The sequence below is a fragment of the Haemorhous mexicanus genome, unplaced genomic scaffold, assembly GCF_027477595.1.
Source record: "Haemorhous mexicanus isolate bHaeMex1 unplaced genomic scaffold, bHaeMex1.pri scaffold_249_ctg1, whole genome shotgun sequence".
Classification (NCBI taxonomy): domain Eukaryota; kingdom Metazoa; phylum Chordata; class Aves; order Passeriformes; family Fringillidae; genus Haemorhous; species Haemorhous mexicanus.
The window spans coordinates 1-26,148 of NW_026776076.1; the positions used below are offsets into that span (position 1 = coordinate 1).

Sequence of the window (26,148 nt, forward strand, 5' to 3'; positions counted from 1 at the left end):
TCATTTTCCAGTCTTTTTTTGGTCATTTTTCACCCATTTTTCACCCATTTTTCACCCATTTTTCCCCCATTTTCCCCCAATTTCCCCCCATTTTCCCCCCATTTTTCACCCATTTTCCCCCCACTTTTCACTCATTTTTCACTAATTTTTCACCCATTTTCCACTCATTTTCACCCATTTCTCACTCATTTCTCACCCATTTTTCACCCATTTTTCACCCATTTTTCCCCCATTTCCCCCCATTTTTCCCCTATTTTCCCCCATTTTTCCCCCATTTCCCCCCCATTTTTCACTCATTTTCACCCATTTCTCACTCATTTTTCACCCATTTTCACCCAATTTCCCCCCATTTTTCCCCCATGTTTCCCCCATGTTTCCCCCATTTCCCCCCACTTCTCCCCCATTTTCCCCCCATTTTTTCCCCATTTCCCCCCCATTTTTCCCCATTTCTCCCCCCTTTTCCCCCATTTCCCCCCCGTTTTTCCCCCCAATTTCTCCCCCATTTTCCCCCCATTTCTCCCCATTTTTCCCCCCGTTTCCCCCTATTTTCCCCCATTTTTCACCCATTTTCCCCCCATATTCCCCCCATTTTTCACCCATTTTTCACTCATTTTCACCCATTTCTCACTCATTTTTCACCCCATGTTTCCCCCATTTTTCCCCCATTTTCCCCCCATTTTTCCCCCATTTTTCATTCCTCACCCACTTTTCACTCATTTTTCACCCATTTCTCACTCATGTTTCCCCCCCATTTTCCCCCCATTTCTCACCCATTTCCCCCCCCTTTTCCCCCATGTTTCCCCCCATGTTTCCCCCCATGTTTCCCCCATGTTTCCCCCCATTTCCCCCCATGTTTCCCCCCATTTCTCCCCCATTTCCCCCACTCCGTGGCAGGGCCTGACGCACAGCAAGGCCCAGGAGATCCTGGCCCGGGACGGCCCCAACGCGCTGACGCCGCCGCCCACCACGCCCGAGTGGGTGAAGTTCTGCCGGCAGCTCTTCGGGGGCTTCTCCATCCTGCTCTGGATCGGGGCCATCCTCTGCTTCCTGGCCTACGGCATCCAGGCCGGCACCGAGGACGAGCCCTCCAACGACAACGTCAGTGCTGGGGCCAAAACCTCAATTTGGGGTTTTTTGGGATTTTTTGGGGATTTTTGGGGGGATTTTTTAGCGTTTTTTTAGGGTTTTTTAGGGATTTTTTTTGGTTTTTTGGGGATTTTTTAGGGATTTTTTGGGGTTTTTAAAAATTATTTTTTAGGGATTTTTTGGGGATTTTTGACGAATTTTTTAGATTTTTTTTAGATTTTTTGGGGATTTTTTAGGGATTTTTTGAGGAATTTTTTAGATTTTTTTTAGATTTTTGGGGGATTTTTTGAGGATTTTTTGAGGATTTGTTGGTGAATTTTTGAGAATTTTTGGGGGATTTTTTGAGGGTTTTTGGAGGATTTTTTGGGGATTTTTTTTAGATTTTTTGAGATTTTTTGGGGATTTTTGGGGATTTTTTGGGGGATTTTTTGAGGATTTTTTTGAGGAATTTTTTTAGATTTTTTTTAGATTTTTTGAGGATTTTTTCGGGATTTTTTGAGGATTTTTTTGGGGGTTTTTTGAGGATTTTTTGGGGATTTTTTGGGATTTTTTGGCGATTTTTTTAGATTTTTTTTAGAATTTTTGAGGATTTTTTGGGGATTTTTTGGGGATTTTTTTTGGGTTTTTTTTAGATTTTTTGGGGATTGTTTGGGGATCTCCATCCTGCTCTGGATCGGGGCCATCCTCTGCTTCCTGGCCTACGGCATCCAGGCCGGCACCGAGGACGAGCCCTCCAACGACAACGTGAGCCCCACCAGGGAAAACCTCAGTTTGGGGGTTTTTTGGGATTTTTTTGGGATTTTTTGGGGATTTTTTTTGGGATTTTTTGGGGATTTTTTTGTGTTTTTTGAAATTATTTTTTAGGGATTTTTTGGGGATTTTTGGGGATTTTTTGGGGATTTTTTAGGGTTTTTTAAGGGATTTTTTTGGGTTTTTAAGGGATTTTTTAGGGATTTTTTTAGGTTTTTTAAAATTATTTTTTAGGGATTTTTTGGGGATTTTTGGTGAGTTTTTGAGGATTTTTTTTAGATTTTTTTGGGATTTTTGGGATTTTTTGAGGATTTTTTGTGGATTTTTTGAGGAATTTTTTAGATTTTTTGAGGATTTTTTGAGGATTTTTTTGGGGATTTTTTGAGGATTTTTTGGGGATTTTTTGGGGATTTTTGGGGAATTTATGAGGAATTTTTTAGATTTTTTTTTAGATTTTTTGAGGATTTTTGTGGATTTTTTTGGGATATTTTTGGGATTTTTTGAGGATTTTTTTTAGATTTTTGAGGATTTTTTTTAAGGTTTTTTGAGGTTTTTTGGGGATTTTTTGGGATTTTTGGGGTTTTTTTAAATTCTTTTTTAGGGATTTTTTTGGGATTTTTGGTGAATTTTTGAGGCTTTTTGAGGATTTTTTGGGGATTTTTTGAGGATTTTTTTGGGAATTTTTTGGATTTTTTTTAATTTTTTGAGATTTTTTTGGGGTTTTTTAGGTTTTTTTGGGGGGGGGGGTTGGGATTTTTTTCGGGATTTTTTGGGATTTTTTTTTGGTTCTTTGTAGGTTTTTTTATTTTTTTTTTAATTTTTAAGGGTTATTGGGGATTTTTGGGGGGTTTTTTGGGGTTGTTTTTTTTTTGGGGGGGGTTTTGGGGGATTTTTTGGGACTTTTTGGAGATTTTTTAGGCATTTTTTTGGGTTTTTTTGGGATGAGTTCTGGGCCTTTTCGGGGTGCATTTGGGGGTTTTTTGGGGTGCAGAAGCCCCCCGAAGTGACCCCAGACCCTTTCTGCCCCCAGCTGTACCTGGGCATCGTCCTGGCCGCCGTCGTCATCATCACCGGCTGCTTCTCCTACTACCAGGAGGCCAAGAGCTCCAAGATCATGGAGTCCTTCAAGAACATGGTGCCCCAGGTGGGTTCGGGGGGAGCAACGCCGAGCTGGGCCTTGGGGAATTTCTGGGGGGATTTTTGGGGGATTTTTGGGGATTTTTTGGGGATTTTTTGGGATTTCTTGGGATTTTTTGGGGGATTTTTGGGGGATTTTTGGGGATTTTTTGGGGATTTTTTGGGTTTTTTTTCAGAGGGATTTTGGAGGTTTTTTGGGGGGTAAAAATGGGGGAAAAAGGCGATTTTGGGGGGAATTTTGGGGGTTTCTGGGTTCTGCCGGCCGGGGAATTGCCGGAATTGCCGGAATTGAGGAATTGTGGAATTTTCAGCAAGCCCTGGTGATCCGGGAGGGGGAGAAGATGCAGGTGAACGCCGAGGAGGTCGTGGTCGGGGACCTGGTGGAGGTCAAGGGCGGCGACCGAGTCCCGGCCGACCTCAGGATCATCTCGGCCCACGGCTGCAAGGTGGGACCCGAAACCCCGGGAAATTACCCCAAAAACCCCGGGAAACCTCCCCAAAAACCCCGGGAAACTGCCCCAAAAACCCCGGGAAACTGCCCCAAAAATCCCGGGAAACCGCCCCAAAAATCCCGGGAAACCGCCCCAAAAATCCTGGGAAATTGCCCCAAAATATCTTGGAAAATTGCCCCAAAAATCCTGGGAAAAATCACACCAAAAATCCCGGGAAACGGCCCCAAAAACCCCGGGAAACCACCCCTAAAATCCTGGGAAACCGCCCCAAAATATCTTGGAAAATTACCCCAAAAATCCCGGGAAATCGCCCCCAAAATCCTGGGAAATTACCCCAAAACATCTTGGAAAATTGCCCCAAAAATCCTGGGAAACCGCCCCAAAAATCCTGGGAAAAACCCTGGGAAAATATCCGGGGAAACCGCCCCAAAAATCCTGGGAAATTGCACCAGAAATCCGGAGAAAAATTGCCCCCAAATTCCGGGGAAATTACCCCAAAATCCTGGGAAAAATCCTGGGAAAAATCCTGGGGAAATATCCTGGGAAATCACCCCAAAAATCCTGGGAAATTACCCCAAAATATCCTGGGAAATCGCCCCGGAAATCCTGGGAAAAATCACCCCAAAATCCTGGAATAAAATCATTCCAAAATCCTGGGAAATCACCCCGAAAATCCGGGGAAATTGCCCCAAAATATCCGGGGAGACGGCCCAGAAATCCCAGGGATTTTCCCAAATTCCCCAAAATTCCCCCAAAACCCTCAAAATTCATCCCCAAATCCCCCCGGAATTTTCCCCAAACTCCCGGAATTCCTCTCAAATTCCCCAGGAATTTTCCCCCAAAACCCTGGAATTTCCCCCAAAATTCCAAGACTTTTTCCCAAACCCCCCGGAATTCACCCCAAACCCAGGAATTTTCCCAAACCCGGGATTTTCCCAAACTCCCCGGAATTCACCCCAAACCCGGGATTTTCCGAAATCCCCCAGAATTCACCCCAAACCCCTGATTTTCCCAATCCCCCGGGATTTTCCCAAAACCCCCTAAATTCACCCCAAATCCCTGATTTTCCCAAATCCCCCGGGATTTTCCCAAACCCCCCGGAATTCACCCCAAACCCCGCCCAGGTGGACAACTCCTCGCTGACGGGCGAGTCGGAGCCGCAGACGCGCTCGCCCGACTGCACCCACGACAACCCCCTGGAGACGCGCAACATCACCTTCTTCTCCACCAACTGCGTCGAGGGTGAGGGGCCCCGAAACTGGGGAGGGGTCTCGGAAATCCGGGGGGTCCGAAAATGGGTCTGGGGGTGACGAAATGCCGAGGTTTAGCCCCAAAATCGACATTTTCCCACCAAAAATGGGGAAAACAGGGCTGGGAAATCAGGGAGGAGAGGATCAGGAATTTGGGGAGGGGTCCCTGAAACTGGGGAGGGGTCCCTGAAACTGGGGAGGGGTCTCCGGAATTCCGGGGGTCCGAAAATGGGTCTGGGGGTGACGAAATGCCGAGGTTTAGCCCCAAAATCGACATTTTCCCACCAAAATGGGGGGAAAACAGGGCTGGGAAATCAGGGAGGAGAGGATCAGGAATTTGGGGAGGGGTCCCAAAACTGGGGAGGGGTCCCTGAAACTGGGGAGGGGTCTACGGAATTTTGGGGGAGGGGTCTCAGAAATCCGGGGGGTCCGAAAATGGGTCTGGGGGTGACGAAATTCCAGTTTTTTGCCCCAAAATCGACAGACATTTTCCCACTAAAAATGGAGAAAACAGGGCTGGGGAATCAGGGAGGAGAGGATCAGGAATTTGGGGAGGGGTCCCTGAAACTGGGGAGGGGTCCCTGAAACTGGGGAGGGATCTCTGGAATTTTTGGGGGGAATTCGTAGCACTCCTGGGGCAGTTTGGGGTCTTTTTTCCCGTTTTTTCCTGGTTTTTTCCCATTTTTTCCCATTTTTTTCCTTTCTCCTGTTTTTTCCTGTTTTTCCCATTTTTTTCCCATTTTCCCCACTTTTTCCCCATTTCCAGGCACGGCCCTTGGCGTGGTGACCACGGGTGATCCAGAACCACTTTTGGAGCCGTTCTGGGCCCGTTTTGGGTCAATTTCCCATTTTTTCCCATTTTTTCCCATTTTTTCCCATTTTTCCCATTTTTTCACCATTTTTCCCATTTCCCCATTTTTGCCCCCATTCCAGGCACAGCCCGGGGCGTGGTGATCATGGATGATCTGGAGACACTTTTGGGTTCTTTTGGGGCCATTTTGAGACCATTTTGGGGCCATTTTAGCTCCATTTTGAGGCCGTTTTGGGTCATTTTCCATTTTTTCCCATTTTTTCCCATTTTTTCCCGTTTTCACCGTTTTTGCCCCCATTCCAGGCACGGCCCGGGGCGTGGTGATCATGGATGATCTGGAGACACTTTTGAGCCATTTTGGGGCCATTTTGAGGCCATTTTCCGGCCGTTTGGGCTCCATTTTGAGGCCGTTTTGGGTCATTTTCCCATTTTTTCCTGTTTTTTCACCATTTTTCACCATTTCCGCCGTTTTTCTCCCCATTCCAGGCACGGCCCGGGGCGTGGCGATCATGGATGATCTGGAGACACTTTTGGGCTCTTTTGGGGCCATTTTGAGACCATTTTCGGGCACTTTGGACTCCATTTTGAGGCCGTTTAATGTAAATTTCCCATTTTTTCCCATTTTTTTCCCGTTTTCACCGTTTTTGCCCCCATTCCAGGCACGGCCCGGGGCGTGGTGATTGCCACGGGTGACCGCACGGTGATGGGCCGCATCGCCACGCTGGCCTCGGGGCTGGAGGTGGGCAAGACGCCGATCGCCGTGGAGATCGAGCACTTCATCCAGCTGATCACGGGCGTGGCCGTCTTCCTCGGCATCTCCTTCTTCATCCTCTCGCTCATCCTGGGCTACACCTGGCTCGAGGCCGTCATCTTCCTCATCGGCATCATCGTGGCCAACGTGCCCGAGGGGCTGCTGGCCACCGTCACCGTGAGTGGGGCAAACTGGGATGGACTGGGAGGGACTGGGATGGACTGGGAGCGACTGGGACGGAGATAGTGGGGGTTGGGACTGAACTGGGATGGACTGGGATGGACTGGGAGGGACTGGGAGGGACTGGGAGCACCCACCATCATCTTCCTCATCGGCATCATCGTGGCCAACGTGCCCGAGGGGTTGCTGGCCACCGTCACCGTGAGTGGGAGCAAACTGGGATGGACTGGGAGGGACTGGGATGGACTGGGATGGACTGGATGGACTGGCCGATGGATTTAGGGGCTCATTTTTTGGGATTTCAGGGTTCATTTTTTGGGATTTGGGGGTTCATTTTTTTGAGATTTCAGGGTCAGTTTTTGGGGATTTCGGGGTTCAGTTTTTGGTGATTCCAGGGTCAGTTTTTGGTGATTCCGAGGTCAGTTTTTGGTGATTTCAGGGTTCATTTTTGGGAATTTTGGGGTCAGTTTTTGCGGATTTGGGGGTCAGTTTTTGGTGATTCCGGGGTTCAGATTTTTGGTGATTTCGGGGTCAGTTTTTGGTGATTTCGGGTTCATTTTTGGAGATTTCAGGGTCAGTTTTTGGTGATTCCGGGGTCAGTTTTTGAGGATTTCAGGGTCAGTTTTTGGGGAATTTCTGGGTTCATTTTTGGGGTTGGTTTTTTGGGATTTCAGGGTTCAGTTTTTGGGAATTTCGGGGTTCATTTTTGGGAATTTCAGGTGTCAGTTTTTGAGGATTCCGGGTTCAGTTTTTGGTGATTCTGGGGTTCAGATTTTTGGTATTTGGGGTTCCTCGCCCCCCGAGGCAAGCCCCCGAAGCCCCCAGCCCCATTTCCGCCCCCAGGTGTGCCTGACCCTCACTGCCAAGCGCATGGCCAGGAAGAACTGCCTGGTGAAGAACCTGGAGGCCGTGGAGACGCTGGGCTCCACCTCCACCATCTGCTCCGACAAGACCGGGACCCTCACCCAGAACCGCATGACCGTGGCCCACATGTGGTTCGACAACCAGATCCACGAGGCCGACACCACCGAGGACCAGTCGGGTCAGCCGGGGACTGGGACCAACTGGGGGGCACTGGGAGGGGCTGGGAGGGGATTGGGAGGGACTGGGAGGGGCTGGGAGGGGACTGGGAGGGGATTGGGGGGGACTGGGAGGGACTGGGAGGGACTGGGAGGGGTTTGGGGGGACTGGGAGGGACTGGGAGAGACTGGGAGGGGACTGGGAGGACTAGGAGGGGCTGGGAAAGGGTTAAAGGGGATTTGAGGTTACTGGTTTATACTGGGAGGGGCTGGGAGGGGCTGGGAAAGGGTTAAAGGGGGATTTGGGGTTACTGGTTTGTACTGGGAGAGGATTGGGGGGTACTGGGATGGACTGGTTTATACTGGTCCGTACTGGTTTATACTGGTCCAAACTGGTCCATGCTGGTTTATACTGGTCCGAGCTGGTTTATACTGGTCCATGCTGGTTTATACTGGTCCATGCTGGTTTATACTGGTCCGAGCTGGTTTATACTGGTCCGAGCTGGTTTGTACTGGTCCGAGCTGGTTTATACTGGTCCGTACTGGTTTGTACTGGTCCGAGCTGGTTTCTATGGGTGGAACTGGTTCGTACTGGTGGAACTGGTTGGTACTGGTGGAACTGGTGGGAGCGGGCGCTTTCCCCAGGCACGGCGTTCGACAAGAGCTCTCCGACGTGGGTGGCGCTGAGCCACATCGCCGGGCTCTGCAACCGCGCCGTCTTCAAGGGCGGCCAGGAGAACGTGCCCATCCTCAAGGTGCGGCCGCGCCCTCGGGGCTGCCCCGGGAATCCTGGGGCTCGGGGGTTTGGGGCACTGCACAAAAATGGGGAGTTTGGGGAGTTGGGGGATTTTGGGGATTTTTTTTTAAATTTTTTTGGGATTTTTTTTGATTTTTTGGGGGGATTTTTTAGGATTATTTTTGGATTTTTTAGGATTTTTTTGGGGGGATTTTTTAGGATTTTTTGGGGGGATTTTTTAGGATTTTTGGGATTTTTTGGGATTTTTTAGGAATTTTTTTGGGATTTTTAAGGAATTTTTGGGGGATTTTTTAGGATTTTTTGGGGGGTTTTTTAGGACTTTTTTGGGGATTTTTTAGGATTATTTTTTATTTTCTAGGAATTTTTTGGGGATTTTTTTGGGATTTTTTTAGGATTTTTTTTGGATTTTTTAGGATTTTTTTGGGATTTCTTAGGATTTTTTTGGGATTTTTAAAGGAATTTTTTGGGGGTGTTTTACGATTTTTTGGGATTTTTTAGGATTTTTGGGGGGATGTTTAGGATTTTTTTGGGGATTTTTAAGATTATTTTGGGTATTTTTAAGATTTTTTGTGGATTTTTTAGGATTATTTTGGGGATTTTTTAGGAATTTTTGGGGGGATTTTTTAGGATTTTTTTAGGATTTTTTGGGGGATTTTTTAGGAATTTTTTTTTATTTTTTTGGATTTTTTTTGGGATTTTTTAGGATTTTTTTGGGGATTTTTTTGAGGATTTTTTTTGGGATTAAAAAAAATTGGGGGGATTTTAAAATTTTTTTTTATTTTTTGGGATTTTGAGGGGGGATTTTTTGGGATTATTATTTTGAATGTCGGGGATTTTTTGGGGATTTTTGGGATTTTTGGGGGATTCTTTGGGAATTTTTTGAGGATTTATTTGGAATTTTTAGGGGGATTTTGGGGGGATTTTGGGGGGATTTTTTGGGATTTTTAAAAAATTTTCGGGGTAGTTTGGGCTGCTGATCGTGGATTTTTCCTCAAACCCCGAATTTTGGGGACCAATCCCAATTTTTGGGGCTCTCACCCCAATTTTGGGGTTCTCATCCCAATTTTTTGGGTTCACACCCTCATTTTTGGGTGTGGATCCCGGATTTTGGGATGTAAATCCCAATTTCAGTGTTTCTCACCCCAGTTTGTGATTTGAATTACTGATTTTCGGGTTTCTCACCCCAATTTGGGGTTTGAATTCCCAATTTTGGGTTTGAGTTCCCAATTTTGGTGTTTCTCACCCCAATCTGGGCTGTAAATCCCAATTTCGGGTTTCTCACCCCAAGTTTGGGTTTGAATTCCCTGTTTGGGGTGTAAATCCCAATTTCAGGTTTCTCACCCCAATTTTGGGTTTCTCACCCCAATTTCGGGTTTCTCACCCCAATTTGGGATTTGAATTCCCGATTTTCGGGTTTCTCACCCCAATTTCGGGTTTCTCACCCCAAGTTTGGATTTGAATTCCCGATTTCGGGTTTCTCACCCCAATTTGGGATTTGAATTCCCGATTTCGGGTTTCTCACCCCAATTTTCGGGTTTCTCACCCCAATTTGGGATTTGAATTCCCGATTTTGGGTGTAAATCCCAATTTCAGTCTTTCTCACCCCAATTTGGGATTAGAATTCCCGATTTCGGGTTTCTCACCCCAATTTGGGATTTGAATTCCCGATTTTCGGGTTTCTCACCCCGATTTTTGGGTTTCTCACCCCGATTTCTGGGCTCCCCGCAGCGGGACGTGGCCGGGGACGCCTCGGAGTCGGCGCTGCTCAAGTGCATCGAGCTCTCCTCGGGCTCCGTCAAGGTCATGAGGGAGAGGAACAAGAAGGTGGCCGAGATCCCCTTCAACTCCACCAACAAGTACCAGGTACCCCAAAACGCCCAAAAAACACCCAGAAACACCCAAAAAACACCCAGAAACACCCAAAAAACACCCCAAAACACCCTGAAATACCAAAAAACACCCAGAAACACCCAAAACACCCTGAAACACCCCAACTAACCCAAAAAACACCCAAAAAACACCCAGAAACACCCAAAAAACACCCAGAAACACCCCAAAACACCCCCAAAACACCCTGAAACACCCCAAACACCCAGAAACACCCAGAAAACACCCAAAAAACACCCCAAAACACCCAGAAACACCTTGAAACACCCAAAAACACCGAGAAACACCCCAACTAACCCCAAAACACCCCAAAACACACAGAAACACCCAAAACCACCCCGAAACACCCTGAAACACCCAAAAAACACCCAGAAACACCCCAAAACACCCAGAAACACCCAAAAACACCCAGAAACACCCCAAATAACCCCAAATCACCCCAAAACGCCCAGAAACACCCAAAAAACACCCTGAAACACCCAGAAACACCCCAAAACACCCTGAAACACCCAAAACCCACCCCAAAACCACCCAGAAACACCCAAATAACCCCAAAACCACCCTAATAACCCCCAAACCACCCAAAACCCCACAAAAACACCCCAAACACCCCAAGACCGTGAGAAATAGCCCCCAAAACCCCCAAAACCCCACAAAACCACCCAAAAAAACCACAAAAAACACCCCAAAAGCCCAAAACCACCCAAAACACCCAAAAATTCCCCAAGAACCCAAAATCGCCGTTTTTGGCCCCAGCCCGACTGAGGACCCCAAGGACCCCTTTAAAAACCCCCCAAAAAAATCCCCAAAAATTCCATTTATTTCCCTTTCCGCCCCCCCTGGGTGTCCCAAACCCCCCCCTAAAATTCCCCAAAAATTCCCAAAAATTCCCAAGAACCCAAAATCGCCGTTTTTGGCCCCAGCTCTCCATCCACGAGACCGAGGACCCCAACGACAACCGGTACCTGCTGGTGATGAAGGGCGCACCCGAGCGCATCCTGGACCGCTGCTCCACCATCCTGCTGCAGGGCAAGGAGCAGCCGCTGGACGAGGAGATGAAGGAGGCCTTCCAGAACGCCTACCTGGAGCTGGGCGGGCTGGGAGAGAGGGTTCTGGGTGAGATTCCGGGGATTTTGGGGTTTTTGGGATTTTTTTAGATTTTTTTTAGATTTTTTTTAGATTTTTTTTTAGAATTTTTTAGATTTTTTTTGATTTTTTTATTGAATTTTTTTGGGATTTTTTGGGGTTTCTCGCCGGGGTTTGATGAGTGAGGCCTTCCAGAACGCCTACCTGGAGCTCGGGGGGCTGGGAGAGAGAGTTTTGGGTGAGATTCCGGGGATTTTGGGGCTTTTGGGATTTTTTTAGATTTTTTTTAGAATTTTTTTTGATTTTGGGGGGATTTTTTTTTTAATTTTCTGGGATTTTTTTGGGTATCTCATGGGGGTTTGATGAGTGAGGCCTTCCAGAATGCCTACCTGGAGCTGGGCGGGCTGGGAGAGAGAGTTCTGGGTGAGATTCCGGGGATTTTGGGGCTTTTGGGATTTTTTTCAGAATTTTTTTTTGATTTATTTTTGATTTTTGGGGGATTTTTTGGGGATTTTTTGGGGATTTTTTGGGGTTTCTCGCCGGGGTTTGATGAGTGATGCCTTCCAGAACGCCTACCTCGAGCTGGGCGGGCTGGGAGAGAGAGTTTTGGGTGAGATTCCAGGGATTTTGGGGTTTTCAGAATTTTTTTAGATTTTTTTAGAATTTTTTTGAATTTTTTTTGGATTTTTTTGACTTTTTGGGGATTTTTTGGGGTTTCTCGCCGGGGTTTGATGAGTGAGGCCTTCCAGAACGCCTACCTCGAGCTCGAGGGGTTGGGAGAGAGAGTTCTGGGTGAGATTCTGGGGATTTTGGGTTTTTTTCCCATTTTTTTTAGATTTTTGGGGGATTTTCTGAGATTTTCTGGGATTTTTTTTAAATTTTTTTCATTTTTTGGGGGATTTTTGGGGTTTCTCGAGGGGGTTTGCAGAAGGAGCCTTCCAGAAACCTACTTTAGCTTGGGGGGCTGGGCAGAGGGTTCTGGGTGAGATTCTCCAGATTTTGGGGTTTTTTCAGATTTTTTTTTTTAAAAATTTGACCTTTTTGGGGATTTTTTGGCATTTTTTCGAGTTTTCCTGGAATTTTTAAGAGTTTTTTGGGGATTTTTTTGAGTTTTGTGGGAGGGGAGATTTTGGGGGGATTTTGGGGGATTTTGGGACTCCGGGATTTTGGGATTTTTTTGTGGCTCCACAGAGGAGTTTTGGGGTGATTTTGGGGGGATTTTGGGGTGATTTTTGGGGGGAATTTGAAGGATTTTTGGGGTGATTTTGGGGCGATTTTTGGGGTGAATTTAAAGGATTTTTGGGGTGAATTTGGGGGTGATTTGGGGGTGATTTTTGGTGAATTTGGGGTGATTTTTGGGGTGAATTTGGAGGATTTTTGGGGTGATTTTTGGGCTGAATTTGGAGGATTTTTGGGGTCATTTTTGGGCTGAATTTGGAGGATTTTTGGGGTGATTTTTAGGGTGAATTTGGAGGATTTTTGGGTGATTTTCGGAGTGAATTTGGGGTGATTTTTGGGGTGAATTTGGGATGATTTTTGGGGGTGATTTTTAGGGCAATTTTGGAGGATTTTGGGGTGATTTTTGGGGTGAATTTGGGGTGATTTTTAGGGTGAATTTGGAGGATTTTTGGGGGTGAATTTGGGGTGATTTTTGGGGTGAATTTGGAGGATTTTGGGGGTGATTTTTGGGGTGAATTTGGGGTGATTTTTAGGGTGAATTTGGAGGATTTTTAGGGTGATTTTTGGGGTGAATTTGGAGGATTTTTGGGGGTGATTTTCGGGGTGAATTTGGAGGATTTTTGGGTGATTTTTGGATGATTTTTGGGGTGAATTTGGAGGATTTTTGGGGTGATTTTCGGGGTGAATTTGGGGTGATTTTTGGGGTGATTTTGGGGTGAATTTGGAGGATTTTTGGGGTGATTTTTGGGGTGAATTTGGAGGATTTTTGGGGTGATTTTGGGGTGAATTTGGGGTGATTTTTAGGGTGAATTTGGAGGATTTTATGGGGTGAATTTGGGGTGATTTTTAGGGTGAATTTGGAGGATTTTTGGGGTGATTTTCGGGGTGAATTTGGGGTGATTTTTGGGGTGAATTTGGGATGATTTTCGGGGCGAATTTGGAGGATTTTTGGGTGCCCCCGCGCAGGTTTCTGCCACTTCTACCTGCCCGAGGAGCAGTACCCCAAGGGCTTCGCCTTCGACTGCGACGACGTCAACTTCGCCACGGACAACCTCTGCTTCGTGGGGCTCATGTCCATGATCGACCCGCCCCGCGCCGCCGTGCCCGACGCCGTCGGCAAGTGCCGCAGCGCCGGCATCAAGGTGGGACCCGGGACCCCCGAAAGCCCCCCGCAACTCCCCCAAAGTCCCCCCAGAATCCCCCCAAAGAATCCCCCTCAAATTCCTCCCCAAAATCCTCCCCAAATCCCCCCCAAAATCCTCCCCAATTCCTCCCCAAAATCCTCCCCAAATCCTCCCCAATTCCTCCCCAAATCCCCCCCAAAATCCTCCCCAAAATCCTCCCCAATTCCTCCCGAAATCCCCCCCCAAATCCTCCCCAAATCCTCCCCAAATCCCCCCCAAAATTCCTCCTGAATTCCCCCAAAAATCCCCCCGAAAATCCCCCAAAAATTCCTCCCCAAAATCCTCCCCAAAATCCCCCCCGAATTGCCCCCCAAATTCCTCCCCAAATCCCCCAAATTTTCCCCTAAATCTGCCCCAAATTCCTCCCCAAATCCCCCAAATTTTCCCCTAAATCTGCCCCAAATCCTCCCCAAATCCTCCCCAAATCCCTCCCAAAATCCCCCCCGAATTTTCCCAAAATCCCCCCAAAAATCCCCCCCAAAATCCCCCCAAAAATCCTCCCCTAAATTTGCCCCAAATCCTCCCCAAATCCCCCCTAAATCCCCCCCAAAATCCCCCCAAAATCTCTCCCAAACCCCCCCAAATCCTCCCCAAATCCCCCCAAATCTCCCCAAATCCTCCCCCCAAATTCTCCCAAATATTCCCCCAAATCCTCCCCAATCCCCCCCAAAAATCCTCTCCAAATCCCCCAAACCCGGGGTGACCCCAAAAGCCCCCAGGTGACCCCCAGGTGACCCCCAGGTGACCCCCAGGTGACCCCACACCTGTGCCCCACCTGTGCCCCCAGGTGATCATGGTGACCGGGGACCCCCCGATCACGGCCTGGGTGACCCCAGGACCCCTCCCCAAGCCCCAGGTGCCCCCCCAGGTGCCCCTCTCACCTGTGCCCGCCTCACCTGTGCCCCCAGGTGATCATGGTGACCGGGGACCACCCCATCACGGCCAAGGCCATCGCCAAGGGCGTGGGGATCATCTCCGAGGGCAACGAGACCGTGGAGGACATCGCGGCACGGCTCAACATACCTGTCAGCCAGGTGAACCCCAGGTGAGCCAGGTGAACCCCAGGTGAGCCAGGTGAGCCCCAGGTGAACCCCAGGTGAGCCAGGTGAACCCCAGGTGAGCCAGACAGGTGAGCCACGGCTCAACATACCTGTCAGCCAGGTGAACCCCAGGTGAGCCAGGTGAACCCCAGGTGAGCCAGACACGTGAGCCAGGTGAACCCCAGGTGAGCCAGGTGAACCCCAGGTGAACCCCAGGTGAGCCAGACAGGTGAGCCACGGCTCAACATACCTGTCAGCCAGGTGAACCCCAGGTGAGCCAGGTGAACCCCAGGTGAACCCCAGGTGAGCCAGACAGGTCAGCCAGGTGAACCCCAGGTGAGCCAGACACGTGAGCCAGGTGAACCCCAGGTGAGCCAGACAGGTGAGCCAGGTGAACCCCAGGTGAGCCAGACAGGTGAGCCACGGCTCAGCAAACCTGTCAGCCAGATGAACCCCAGGTGAGCCACACCTGTCAGCCAGGTGAGACACAGGTGAGCTCCAGGTGAGATACAGCTGAGACAGGGGTGCCCCAGGTGAGCCAGGTGAGCCAATTTAGGGTTCCTGCCCCATTTTTGGGGCGAACCCCGCAGATTTTGGGGCGAACCCGGTGGATTTTGGGGCGAACCCCGCGGATTTTGGGGCGAACCCCGCGGGGTTTGGGGCAAATCCTGCTGGGTTTGGGTTCCTGCCCCATTTTTGGGGCGAACCCCGCAGATTTTGGGGCGAACCCGGTGGATTTTGGGGCGAACCCCGCGGATTTTGGGGCGAACCCCGCGGGGTTTGGGGCAAATCCTGCTGGGTTTGGGTTCCTGCCCTGTTTTTGGGGCGAACCCCGCGGGTTTTGGGGCGAACCCCGCGGATTTTGGGGTGAACCCCGCGGATTTTGGGGCGAACCCCGCAGATTTTGGGGCGAACCCCGTGGATTTTGGGGCGAACCCCGCGGGTTTTGGGGCGAACCCCGCGGATTTTGGGGTGAATCCTGCGGATTTTGGGGCGAACCCGGCGGGTTTGCGCCCCAGGGACGCCAAGGCGTGCGTGATCCACGGCACCGACCTGAAGGACATGAGCTCGGAGCAGATCGACGAGATCCTGCAGAACCACACCGAGATCGTCTTCGCCCGCACCTCGCCCCAGCAGAAGCTCATCATCGTCGAGGGCTGCCAGCGGCAGGTGGGGCGCTCACCTGGGGACCCGACACACCTGGGAACCCCAAAAACCCCAAAAACGGGCCCAAAAACCCGCTCGGGAAACCAAAACTGCCCCAGGAGCCCCAAAACTGCCCCAGCAGAAGCTCATCAGCATTGAGGGCTGCCAGCGGCAGGTGGGGCGCCCCAAAATTCACCTGGGAACCCCGAAATGCACCTGGGAACCCCGAAATGCACCTGGGAACCCCAAAAACCCCAAAAACGGGCCCAAACCCCCCAAAAACGGCCCCAAAACTGCTCCAGCAGAAGCTCATCAGCATTGAGGGCTGCCAGCTACAGGTGGGGCGCCCCAAAATTCACCTGGGAACCCCCAAACTCACCTGGGGAACCCGAAACTGACCCAGAAACCCCCAAAATGGTCCCAAAAAGGGGCCTAAAATCCCCCAAAATGGCCCCAAAACTGCCCCAGGAAACCCAAAATGGGACCCTGAAAGTGTCCCCAGTGTCCCTTTAACCCCTCAATGTCCCCAGTGTCCCAATCCCCCCAAATGTCCCCAGTGTCCCTTTAACCCCTGATGTCCCCACTCCCCCCCAATGTCCCCACTGTCCCCGCCGTCCCCAGGGCGCCATCGTGGCGGTGACAGGTGACGGCGTCAACGACTCACCTGCGCTGAAGAAAGCCGACATCGGCGTGGCCATGGGCATCGCCGGCTCCGACGTCTCCAAGCAGGCGGCCGACATGATCCTGCTGGACGACAACTTCGCCTCCATCGTCACCGGCGTGGAGGAAGGTGAGACACACCTGGGCAGGTGAGACACACCTGGGCACACCTGGGATACACCTGGGACAGGTGTGGGATAGGTGAGACACGTGGGACAGGTGTGGGACAGGTGTGGGACAGGTGTGGGACAGGGGATCCTGCTGGACAACAACTTTGCCTCCATTGTCACCGGCGTGGAGGAAGGTGAGACACACCTGGGATACACCTGGGCACACCTGAGACAGGTATGGGACAGGTGGGACAGGTATGAGACAGGTTTGGGACAGGTGAGACACCTGGGACAGGTATGGGACAGGTATGGGACAGGTGTGGGACAGGTGTGGGACAGGTGAGACACCTGGAACAGGTGCGGGACAGGTATGGGACAGGTGAGGGACAGGTGAGGGGCACCCGGGACAGGTGTGGGACAGGTGTGGGACAGGTATGGGACAGGTATGAGACAGGTATGGGATAGGTGAGACACCTGGGACAGGTATGGGACAGGTATGAGACAGGTGAGACACCTGGGACAGGTGTGGGACAGATATGGGACAGGTGAGACACCTGGGACAGGTATGGGACAGGTGAGACACCTGGGACAGGTATGGGACAGGTATGGGACAGGTGTGGGACAGGTGAGGGACACCTGGGGACAGGTGTGGGACAGGTGAGACACCTGGGACAGGTATGGGACAGGTATGGGACAGGTGTGGGACAGGTGAGGGACACCTGGGGACAGGTGTGGGACAGGTGAGGGGCAGGTGAGGGACAGATGAGGGACAGGTGAGGGGCACCCGGGACAGGTGTGGGACAGGTGAGGGACAGGTGAGGGGCACCCGGGACAGGTGTGGGACAGGTGAGGGGCAGGTGATCCTGCGGAAGGCGCGGGGGCGGTTTTGGGGTGAAAGCGGGCGGTTTTGGGGCTGACGCTCGGTGTCGCCCCCCGCAGGCCGGCTGATCTTCGACAACCTGAAGAAGTCGATCGCGTACACGCTGACCAGCAACATCCCCGAGATCACCCCGTTCCTGCTCTTCATCATGGCCAACATCCCGCTGCCGCTGGGCACCATCACCATCCTCTGCATCGACCTGGGCACCGACATGGTGAGGGACCCAAAATCCCCGGAATTCACCCCAAAACACAGCCCGAATCCACCCGATCCCCAAAACCCCAAATCCACCCCAAATCCACCCCAAATCCATCATGGCCAACATCCCGCTGCCCCTGGGCACCATCACCATCCTCTGCATCGACCTGGGCACCGACATGGTGAGGGACCCAAAATCCCCGGAATTCACCCCAAAACACTGCCCGAATCCACCCGATCCCCAAAACCCCAAATCCACCCCAAATCCACCCCAAATCCATCATGGCACCCATCCGGCTGCCCCTGGGCACCATCACCATCCTCTGCATCGACCTGGGCACCGACATGGTGAGGGACCCAAAATCCCCGGAATTCACCCCAAAACACAGCCCGAATCCACCCGATCCCCAAAAACCCCAAATCCACCCCAAATCCACCCCAAATCCACCCCAAATCCACCCAGAAACCCTAAAACCATCCCAAATCCACCCCAGTGACCCCAAAATCCTGACCCATTTTGGGGTGTTCCCCCTACCCTCTGGGACCCCCCAAAATCCCAAATTTTTGGGGTTTCTCCCCAAAACCCTCACCCCCCATTTTTGGGGTCCCGTCCCCACCCCGGGACCCCCCAAATTTCGGGTTCCCCCCCACCAGGACCCCCAAAATCCCAAATTTTGGGGTCCCCCCCGGGACCCCCCAGTCCCAAATTTCGGGGTCCCCCCCCGGGACCCCCCAATCCCAAATTTCGGGGTCCGGGGACCCCCCATCCCCTATTTGGGGGTTCCCCACCCCCCCCAGGACCCCCCATCCCCAATTTGGGGTCCCCCCCCCCGGGACCCCCCATCCCCAATTTGGGGTCCCCCACCCCCCCCCGGGACCCCCCATCCCCAATTTGGGGTCCCCCCACCCCCCCTGGGGACCCCCCCATCCCCAATTTGGGGGTCCCCCACCCCCCCTGGGACCCCCCATCCCCCATTTCGGGGTCCCCCAGGTCCCCCCTGGGACCCCCCATCCCCAATTTGGGGTCCCCCACCCCCCCCGGGACCCCCCATCCCCAATTTGGGGTCCCCCAGGTCCCCCCCGGGACCCCCCATCCCCAATTTCGGGGTCCCCCACCCCCCCCGGGACCCCCCATCCCCAATTTGGGGTCCCCCCAGGTCCCCGCCATCTCCCTGGCCTACGAGGCGGCCGAGAGCGACATCATGAAACGGCAACCGCGGAACCCCCGCAGCGACAAGCTGGTCAACGAGCGGCTCATCAGCATGGCCTACGGCCAGATCGGTCAGTGGTCACCCGGGGGTCACCCTGGGGTCACCCTGGGGTCACTCGGGGTCACCCTGGGGTCACTCGGGTCAGTCAGGGTCAGTCAGGGTCAGTCTGGGTCAGTCACAGTCAACGAGCGGCTCATCAGCATGGCCTACGGCCAGATCGGTCAGTGGTCACCCGGGGGTCACCCTGGGGTCACTTGGGGTCACTCGGGGTCACCCTGGGGTCACTCGGGTCAGTCAGGGTCACTCTGGGGTCACTCGGGTCAGTCAGGGTCAGTCACAGCCAACGAGCGGCTCATCAGCATGGCCTACGGCCAGATCGGTCAGTGGTCACCCGGGGGTCACCCTGGGGTCACTTGGGGTCACTCGGGGTCACCCTGGGGTCACTCGGGTCAGTCAGGGTCACTCTGGGGTCACTCGGGTCAGTCAGGGTCAGTCACAGCCAACGAGCGGCTCATCAGCATGGCCTACGGCCAGATCGGTCAGTGGTCACCCGGGGGTCACTCAGGGTCACTCGGGGTCACTCAGGGTCACTCAGGGGTCACTCAGGGGTCACTCAGAGCCATCAGCATGGCCTACGGCCAGATCGGTCAGTGGTCACTCACTGGGGTCACTCAGGGTCACTCGGGGTCACTCAGGGGTCACTCAGAGCCATCAGCATGGCCTACGGCCAGATCGGTCAGTGGTCACCCGGGGGTCACCCGGGGGTCACTCTCTGGGGTCACTCGGGGGTCATTCATTGAGTTTTATCGGGTCCCATTGTGTCCCGTTGAGTCCCATTGACTCCCGTTGGGTCCCGTTGGGTCCTGTTGGGTCCCGTTGGGTCCCATTGGGTCCCGTTGGGTGCCATTGGGTTCCGTTGACTCCTGTTGGGTACCGTTGGGTCCCGTTGGGTCCCGTTGGGTCCCGTTGGGTGCCATTGGGTTCCGTTGACTCCTGTTGGGTACCGTTGGGTCCCGTTGGGTCCCGTTGGGTCCCGTTGGGTGCCATTGGGTTCCGTTGACTCCCGTTGGGTCCCGTTGGGTCCCGTTGGGTCCCGTTGACTCCCGTTGGGTTCCATTGACTCCCGTTGGGTCCCGTTGGGTTCCGTTGACTCCCGTTGGGTCCCGTTGGGTCCCATTGGGTCCCATTGGGTCCCGTTGACTCCCGTTGGGTCCCGTTGACTCCCATTGGGTACCGTTGGGTCCCGTTGGGTCCCGTTGGGTCCCGTTGGGTGCCATTGGGTGCCATTGGGTGCCATTGGGTTCCATTGACTCCCGTTGGGTCCCCTTGGGTCCCATTGGGTACCGTTGGGTCCCGTTGGGTCCCCTCGGGTCCGGTTGGGTCCCGTTGACTCCTGTTGGGTCCCGTTGGGTCCCGTTGGGTCCTGTTGGGTTCCATTGACTCCTGTTGGGTCCCGTTGGGTCCTGTTGGGTCCTGTTGGGTCCCGTTGGGTCCCGTTGGGTCCCGTTGGGTCCCGTTGACTCCTGTTGGGTCCCGTTGACTGCCATTGGGTCCCCTCGGGTCCGGTTGGGTCCCGTTGTGTCCCGGCCCCTCCCGAGCCCCCGTTCTGCCCGCAGGGATGATCCAGGCGCTGGGCGGGTTCTTCGCCTACTTCGTGATCCTGGCGGAGAACGGGTTCCTGCCCTCGTGCCTGGTGGGGATCCGGCTGCGCTGGGACGACCGCACCATCAACGACCTGGAGGACTCCTACGGGCAGCAGTGGGTGCGTCCCCGGGCGGGGGTCCCCGAGAATGGGGGTCCCAAAAAATGGGGGATTCCCAAAAAAGGGGGATTCCCTAAAAACGGGGATTCCCTAAAAACGGGTTTTCCTGAAAAACTGGGAATCCCAAAAAAGGGGGATTCCCTAAAAACGGGGGTCCCAAAAAAGGGGGATTCTCTAAAAACGGGGATTCCTGAAAAACAGGGGTCCCAAAAAAGGGGGGTCCCAAAAAAGGGTGATTCTCTAAAAACAGGGATTCCCAAAAAACTGGGATTCCCTAAAAACAGGGGTCCCAAAAAAGGGGGGTCCCAAAAAAGGGTGATTCTCTAAAAACGGGGATCTCCATAAAAACAGGGGTCTCAAAAAATGGGAATCCCAAAAAATGGGGGTCCCCAAAAAAGGGGGATTCCCTAAAAACGGGGATTCCTGAAAAACAGGGGTCCCTAAAAAGGGAGGTTCTCTAAAAACGGGGATTCCCGAAAAACTGGGATTCCCTAAAAACAGGGGTCTCAAAAAATGGGAATCCCAAAAAATGGGGGTCCCAAAAAAATGGTCATCCCAAAAAAGGGGGGCTCTCAAAAATGGGGTCATTTTGATCATTTTTTGGGTGCCTTTTGTGCATTTTTCGAGGCCATTTCGACAATTTTGATCATTTTTCGGGGCACGTTTTGATCATTTTTCAATGGGGTTTTGATCATTTTTTGGGGCTGTTCTGCACATTTTCGGGACGGGGTTTTTGGGGCCATTTTGATAATTCTGATCATTTTTTGGGGGACACTTTGATCATTTTTGGGGGGACATTTTGACCATTTTTTGGGGGACATTTTGATCATTTTTTGGAGGACATTTTGATAGTTTTTTGGGGGACATTTTGATCATTTTTTGGGACACTTTGACCATTTTTTGGGGGACATTTTGATCTTTTTTTTGGGGCTGTTTTGATAATTCTGATCATTTTTGGGGGGACATTTTGACCATTTTGGGGGACACTTTGACCATTTTTTGGGACATTTTGACCATTTTTTGGGACATTTTGACCGTTTTTTGGGGCCGTTCTGCGCGTTTTCAGGACGGGGTTTTTCGGGGCCGATCCCGGGTGGGCCGGCGGGGGTAATTTGGGGAGGGGTCTCTGACTGTGGCCCCCCCGGCCCCCCCAGACGTACGAGCAGCGCAAGGTGGTGGAGTTCACCTGCCACACGGCGTTCTTCGTCAGCATCGTGGTCGTGCAGTGGGCCGACCTCATCATCTGCAAGACGCGGCGCAACTCCGTCTTCCAGCAGGGCATGAAGTGAGTCGGGGGTCCTGGAATTCGGGGAGGGGTCCCCGAAATCCCCCGGGGGTCCCCAGAATCCCCGGGGTTCTGAAATCCCAGGGGGGTGCCCGAAATCCCCGAATTTCTGGGAGTGTCCCCAAAAAAGGGGGGAGGTCAAAGCTCGGGAGGGGGCTGGAGGGGTGGGGGCTGGATTTGAGGGGGGGTCCCTGAATTCGGGGAGGGGTCCCCGAAATCCCCCGAGGGTCCCCAAAACTCCAGGGGGCCCAAAATCCCAGTGGGGTGCCCGAAATCCCCAAATTTCTGGGAGAGTCCCCGAATTTCTGGGAGTGTCCCCAAAAAAGGGGGGAGGTCAAAGCTCGGGAGGGGGCTGGAGGGGTGGGGGCTGGATTTGAGGGGGGGTCCCAAAATTCTGGGGGGGGTCCTGGAAATCCCCCGAGGGTCCCCAAAACTCCAGGGGTGCCAAAATCCTGGGGGGGGATCCCCAAATTTCTGGAAGAATCCCCAAAAAAATGGGGGAGTGAATGGGATCTGGCATCACTGGGAGGGGGCTGGATTTGGGGAGGGGTCCCACAATCTTGGCGGGGGTCCCCGAAATTCTGGGGGAGGTCCTGGAAATCCCCAGGGGTCCAAAATCCGGGGGGGTGCCCGAAATCCCCAAATTTCTGGGAGAATCCCCGAATTTCTGGGAGTGTCCCCAAAAAAGGGGGGAGGTCAAACCCCGGGAGGGGGCTGGATTTGGGGGGGGGGTCCCGAAATTCTGGGGGGGGGGGGGTCCCAAATTCCCCAGGGGGTCCCCAAATCCTGGGAAATTTGAGAGGAATTTTGGGGGGAATTTGGAGCAATTTGGGGCAATTTTTGGGGGGATTTTGAGGGGAATTTTCGAGGGGGATTTGGGGGCAATTTTTGGGGGAATTTTGAGGGATTTTGGGTGATTTTGGAGAATTTTTGGAGGATTTGGGGGTAATTTTGGGGGTAATTTTTGGGGAATTTTGGGGCCTCCCCACTGACGGGTTTTGGGGCGTTTTTTGTGCTTTTTTTGGGAACAAAATCCTGATTTTGGGGGTTTTCAGGGGCCAAATTTTGGGGTGGATCCTCTCAGATTTGGGGGCTCCCTCTGACGTTTTTGGTGCTTTTTTTTTAAGAACAAAATCCTGATTTTGGGGGTTTTCAGGGGCCAAATTTTGGGGTGGATTCTCTCGGATTTGGGGTTCCTGCTGGTGGTTTTTGGGGCATTTTTGGTGCTTTTTTTTAGGAACAAAATCCTGATTTTCAGGTGTTTGGGTGGGCAGATTTTGGGGTGGATCCTCTCAGATTTGGGGTTCCTGGGGGGTTTTTTAGGAACACAATCCTGATTTTGGGGGTTTCTGGGCGGGGCATTTTTTGGGGTGGATTCCCTCAGATTTGGGCTCCCTCTGAAGTTTTTGGTGCTTTTTTTTAGGAACAAAATCCTGATTTTCAGGTGTTTGAGTGGGCAGATTTTGGGGTGGATTCCCTCAGATTTGGGGCTCCCTCTGACGTTTTTTGGTGCTTTTTTTTAGGAACAAAATCCAGATTTTTGGGGTTTTTGGGCGGGGCATTTTTTGGGGTGGATTCTCTCAGATTTGGGGCTCCCTCTGACGTTTTTGGTGCTTTTTTTTAGGAACAAAATCCTGATTTTCGGGCTCTTCGAGGAGACGGCGCTGGCGGCGTTCCTCTCCTACTGCCCCGGCATGGACGTGGCGCTGCGCATGTACCCGCTCAAGTGAGCCAAAACCCCCGGAAATCGCCCCAAAACGGGGAGCCGCATTCGGGGAGGGGGAGGGGAACTCTCCAGGGGGGGTTTGGGGCATTTCCGGGGGATTTGAGCCATTTCCGGGGGATTTGAGCCATTTTTGGGGGATTTGAGCCATTTTGGGGGTTTTTTTCCGTGATTTTTTGGTTTTTGAGCAATTTTTGGGGGGGTTTTGAGTGATTTTTGTGGGGTTTTGGAGCATTTTTGCGTTTTGAGCGATTTTGGGGGATTTCAACGATTTTTGGGGGGGTTTTCAGTGATTTTTGTGGGGTTTTGGAGCATTTTTTGCGTTTTGAGCATTTTTGGGGTTTTTTTGAGTGATTTTTGAGGGGTTTTGGTCATTTTTGGAGAGGATTTTAGCGATTTTTGGGAGTTTTGAGCCATTTTTGGGGTTTTTGAGTGATTTTTGAGGCGTTTAGGTCATTTTTGCGGGGGTTTTGGGCAATTTTTTGGGTTTTTTTTGAGCATTTTTTGGTGGCGTTTTGAGTGATTTTTTGGGGGGATTTGAGGAATTTTTGGGGTTTTTAAAGGATTTTTAGGGCAGCTTTGATGGATTTTTGTGGGGTTTTGGAGCATTTTTTTGGGTTTTGAGCATTTTTTGGGGTTTTGAGCGTTTTTGGGGTTTTTTTGAGTGATTTTTGAGGGGTTTAGGTCATTTTGGGGGGTTTTGAGCATTTTTGGGGCGTTTTCACCCTTTATTTTGATTTTCAGCCATTTTCGTGGCGTTTTGCCCTTTTCCCCGCGGTTTTTGACCATTTCTTTTGGGTTCTGAGCAATTTTGGGGGGATTTGACCAATTTTGGGTTATTTTGAGCATTTTTGGGAGGCTTTCATCAACTTCTGCGACTTTTGGACCATTTCTTTTGGCTTTCGACCATTTTTTTGTGGGGTTTTCAACCATTTCTTTGATTTTTCCCTTTTTGGGGGTTTTGACCATTTTTTCTCGAGTTTTGACCAATTTCTTTCCTTTTTGACCATTTTTGGGTGTTTCTAACCAATTTCTTTGCTTTTTGACCATTTTTGGGTGTTTCTGACCAATTTCCTTGCTTTTTGACCATTTTTGGTGTTTCTGACCAATTTCTTTGTGACCTTTTTTACCTTTTTTATTTTTTTTTGGGTGGCTTTGACCATTTTTTACCGTTTTTGCCTTTTTTTTTGCGTCCTGACCGTTTCTTTGTTTTCTCTCGTATTTTCGCCGTTTTTTCCCCGTTTTTCACCGTTTTTTTTTTGTTTTTCCCCATTTCCTGCCCCCCCCCCCCCCCACTGACGCCCCCTCCCCAAATTCCCCCAGGCCCAGCTGGTGGTTCTGCGCCTTCCCCTACTCCTTCCTCATCTTCGTCTACGACGAGATCCGCAAGCTGATCCTGCGCCGCAACCCCGGAGGTTTGGGGCCAATTCCGGCGGATTTGGGCAACTCCGGCCGGGGCGGGGCGGGGGCAGCTCCGGGGGGATTTCTGGGGGGATTTGGGGCAAATTTGGGGGGGATCCCGGGGGATTTTGGGGGATTTTGGGGGGGATTTTTTGGGAGGATTTTTTGGGGCGTTTTAGGTGGATTTTGGGTGGATTCGGGTGTAATTTTGGGGGGATTTGGGGGAGATTTTGGGGAAAATTTGGGGGAATTTATGGAGATTCTGGGGTGGAATTTGGGAGGATTTTTTGGGGCGTTTTAGGTGGATTTGGGGAGAATTTTGGGGAGATTTGGGGAAATTTAGGGGGAGATTTGGATGGATTTTGAGTGGATTTTGGGGAAGTTTGAGAACATTTAGGGGAGGATTTTTGGGAGGATTTTTTTGGGGCGTTTTAGGTGGATTTTGGGTGGATTTTGGGTGGATTTTGAGGGAATTTTGGGGGGATTTTGGGGAAAATTTGGGGGAATTTATGGAGATTTCGGGGTGGAATTTGGGAGGATTTTTTGGGGTGTTTTAGGTGGATTTGGGGAGAATTTTGGGGGAGATTTCGGGAAATTTTGGGGAATTTTGGGGGAATTTAGGGGAATTTTGGGTGGATTTTGGGTGGATTTTGGGGGAGATTTTGGGGAAATTTAGGGGAATTTATGGAGATTCTGGGGTGGAATTTGGAGGATTTTTTGGGGTGTTTTAGGTGGATTTTGGGTGGATTTTGAGGGAATTTTGGGGGGAGATTTTGGGGAAAATTTGGGGGAAATTTGGGGGCATTTGGGGGAGGAATTTTTGGGGCGTTTTAGCGGATTTTGGGTGGATTTTGAGGGAATTTTGGGGGGGACTTTGGGGAAAATTTGGGGATTTTGGGGACATTTAGGGGAGGATTTTTCGGAGTATTTTAGGTAGATTTTGGGTGAATTTTAGGGAATTTTGGGGGAATTTGGGGGGGATTTTGGTGGGATTTTAGGGGGGATTTGGGGAGGAATTTGGGGGGATTTTTGGAGGAATTTTGGGGGGATTTTGGGGAGAACTTGGGGTGATTTTCTGGGGATTCTGGGTGGAATTTTGGGGAAATTTGGGGGGAATTTTGAGGGGGTTTTTGAGTGGAATTTTGAGGGAATTTTGGGGCGAATTTTGGGAGTTTTTGGTTCCACCCTCACCTTTTTCTCCCC

General features: G+C 51.4%; 1 protein-coding gene across 1 annotated transcript; it reads left to right on the forward strand.

The window, feature by feature from the left end:
* Nucleotides 1–894: 894 nt before the first annotated feature.
* On the forward strand, nt 895–24,959 carry ATP1A3 (ATPase Na+/K+ transporting subunit alpha 3; the record flags this gene model as incomplete). The annotated part of the gene is made up of 21 exons (XM_059837790.1): nt 895–1,098; nt 1,389–1,393; nt 1,719–1,830; nt 2,867–2,980; nt 3,285–3,419; nt 4,550–4,667; nt 6,146–6,414; nt 7,261–7,459; nt 8,082–8,191; nt 9,922–10,056; nt 11,004–11,196; nt 13,312–13,487; nt 14,438–14,574; nt 15,589–15,739; nt 16,337–16,505; nt 17,425–17,579; nt 18,721–18,844; nt 20,391–20,536; nt 21,691–21,821; nt 23,446–23,547; nt 24,868–24,959. Coding segments are annotated over 21 exons (2,977 nt in total), but the record flags the coding sequence as incomplete, so codon positions are not given.
* Nucleotides 24,960–26,148: the final 1,189 nt, after the last annotated feature.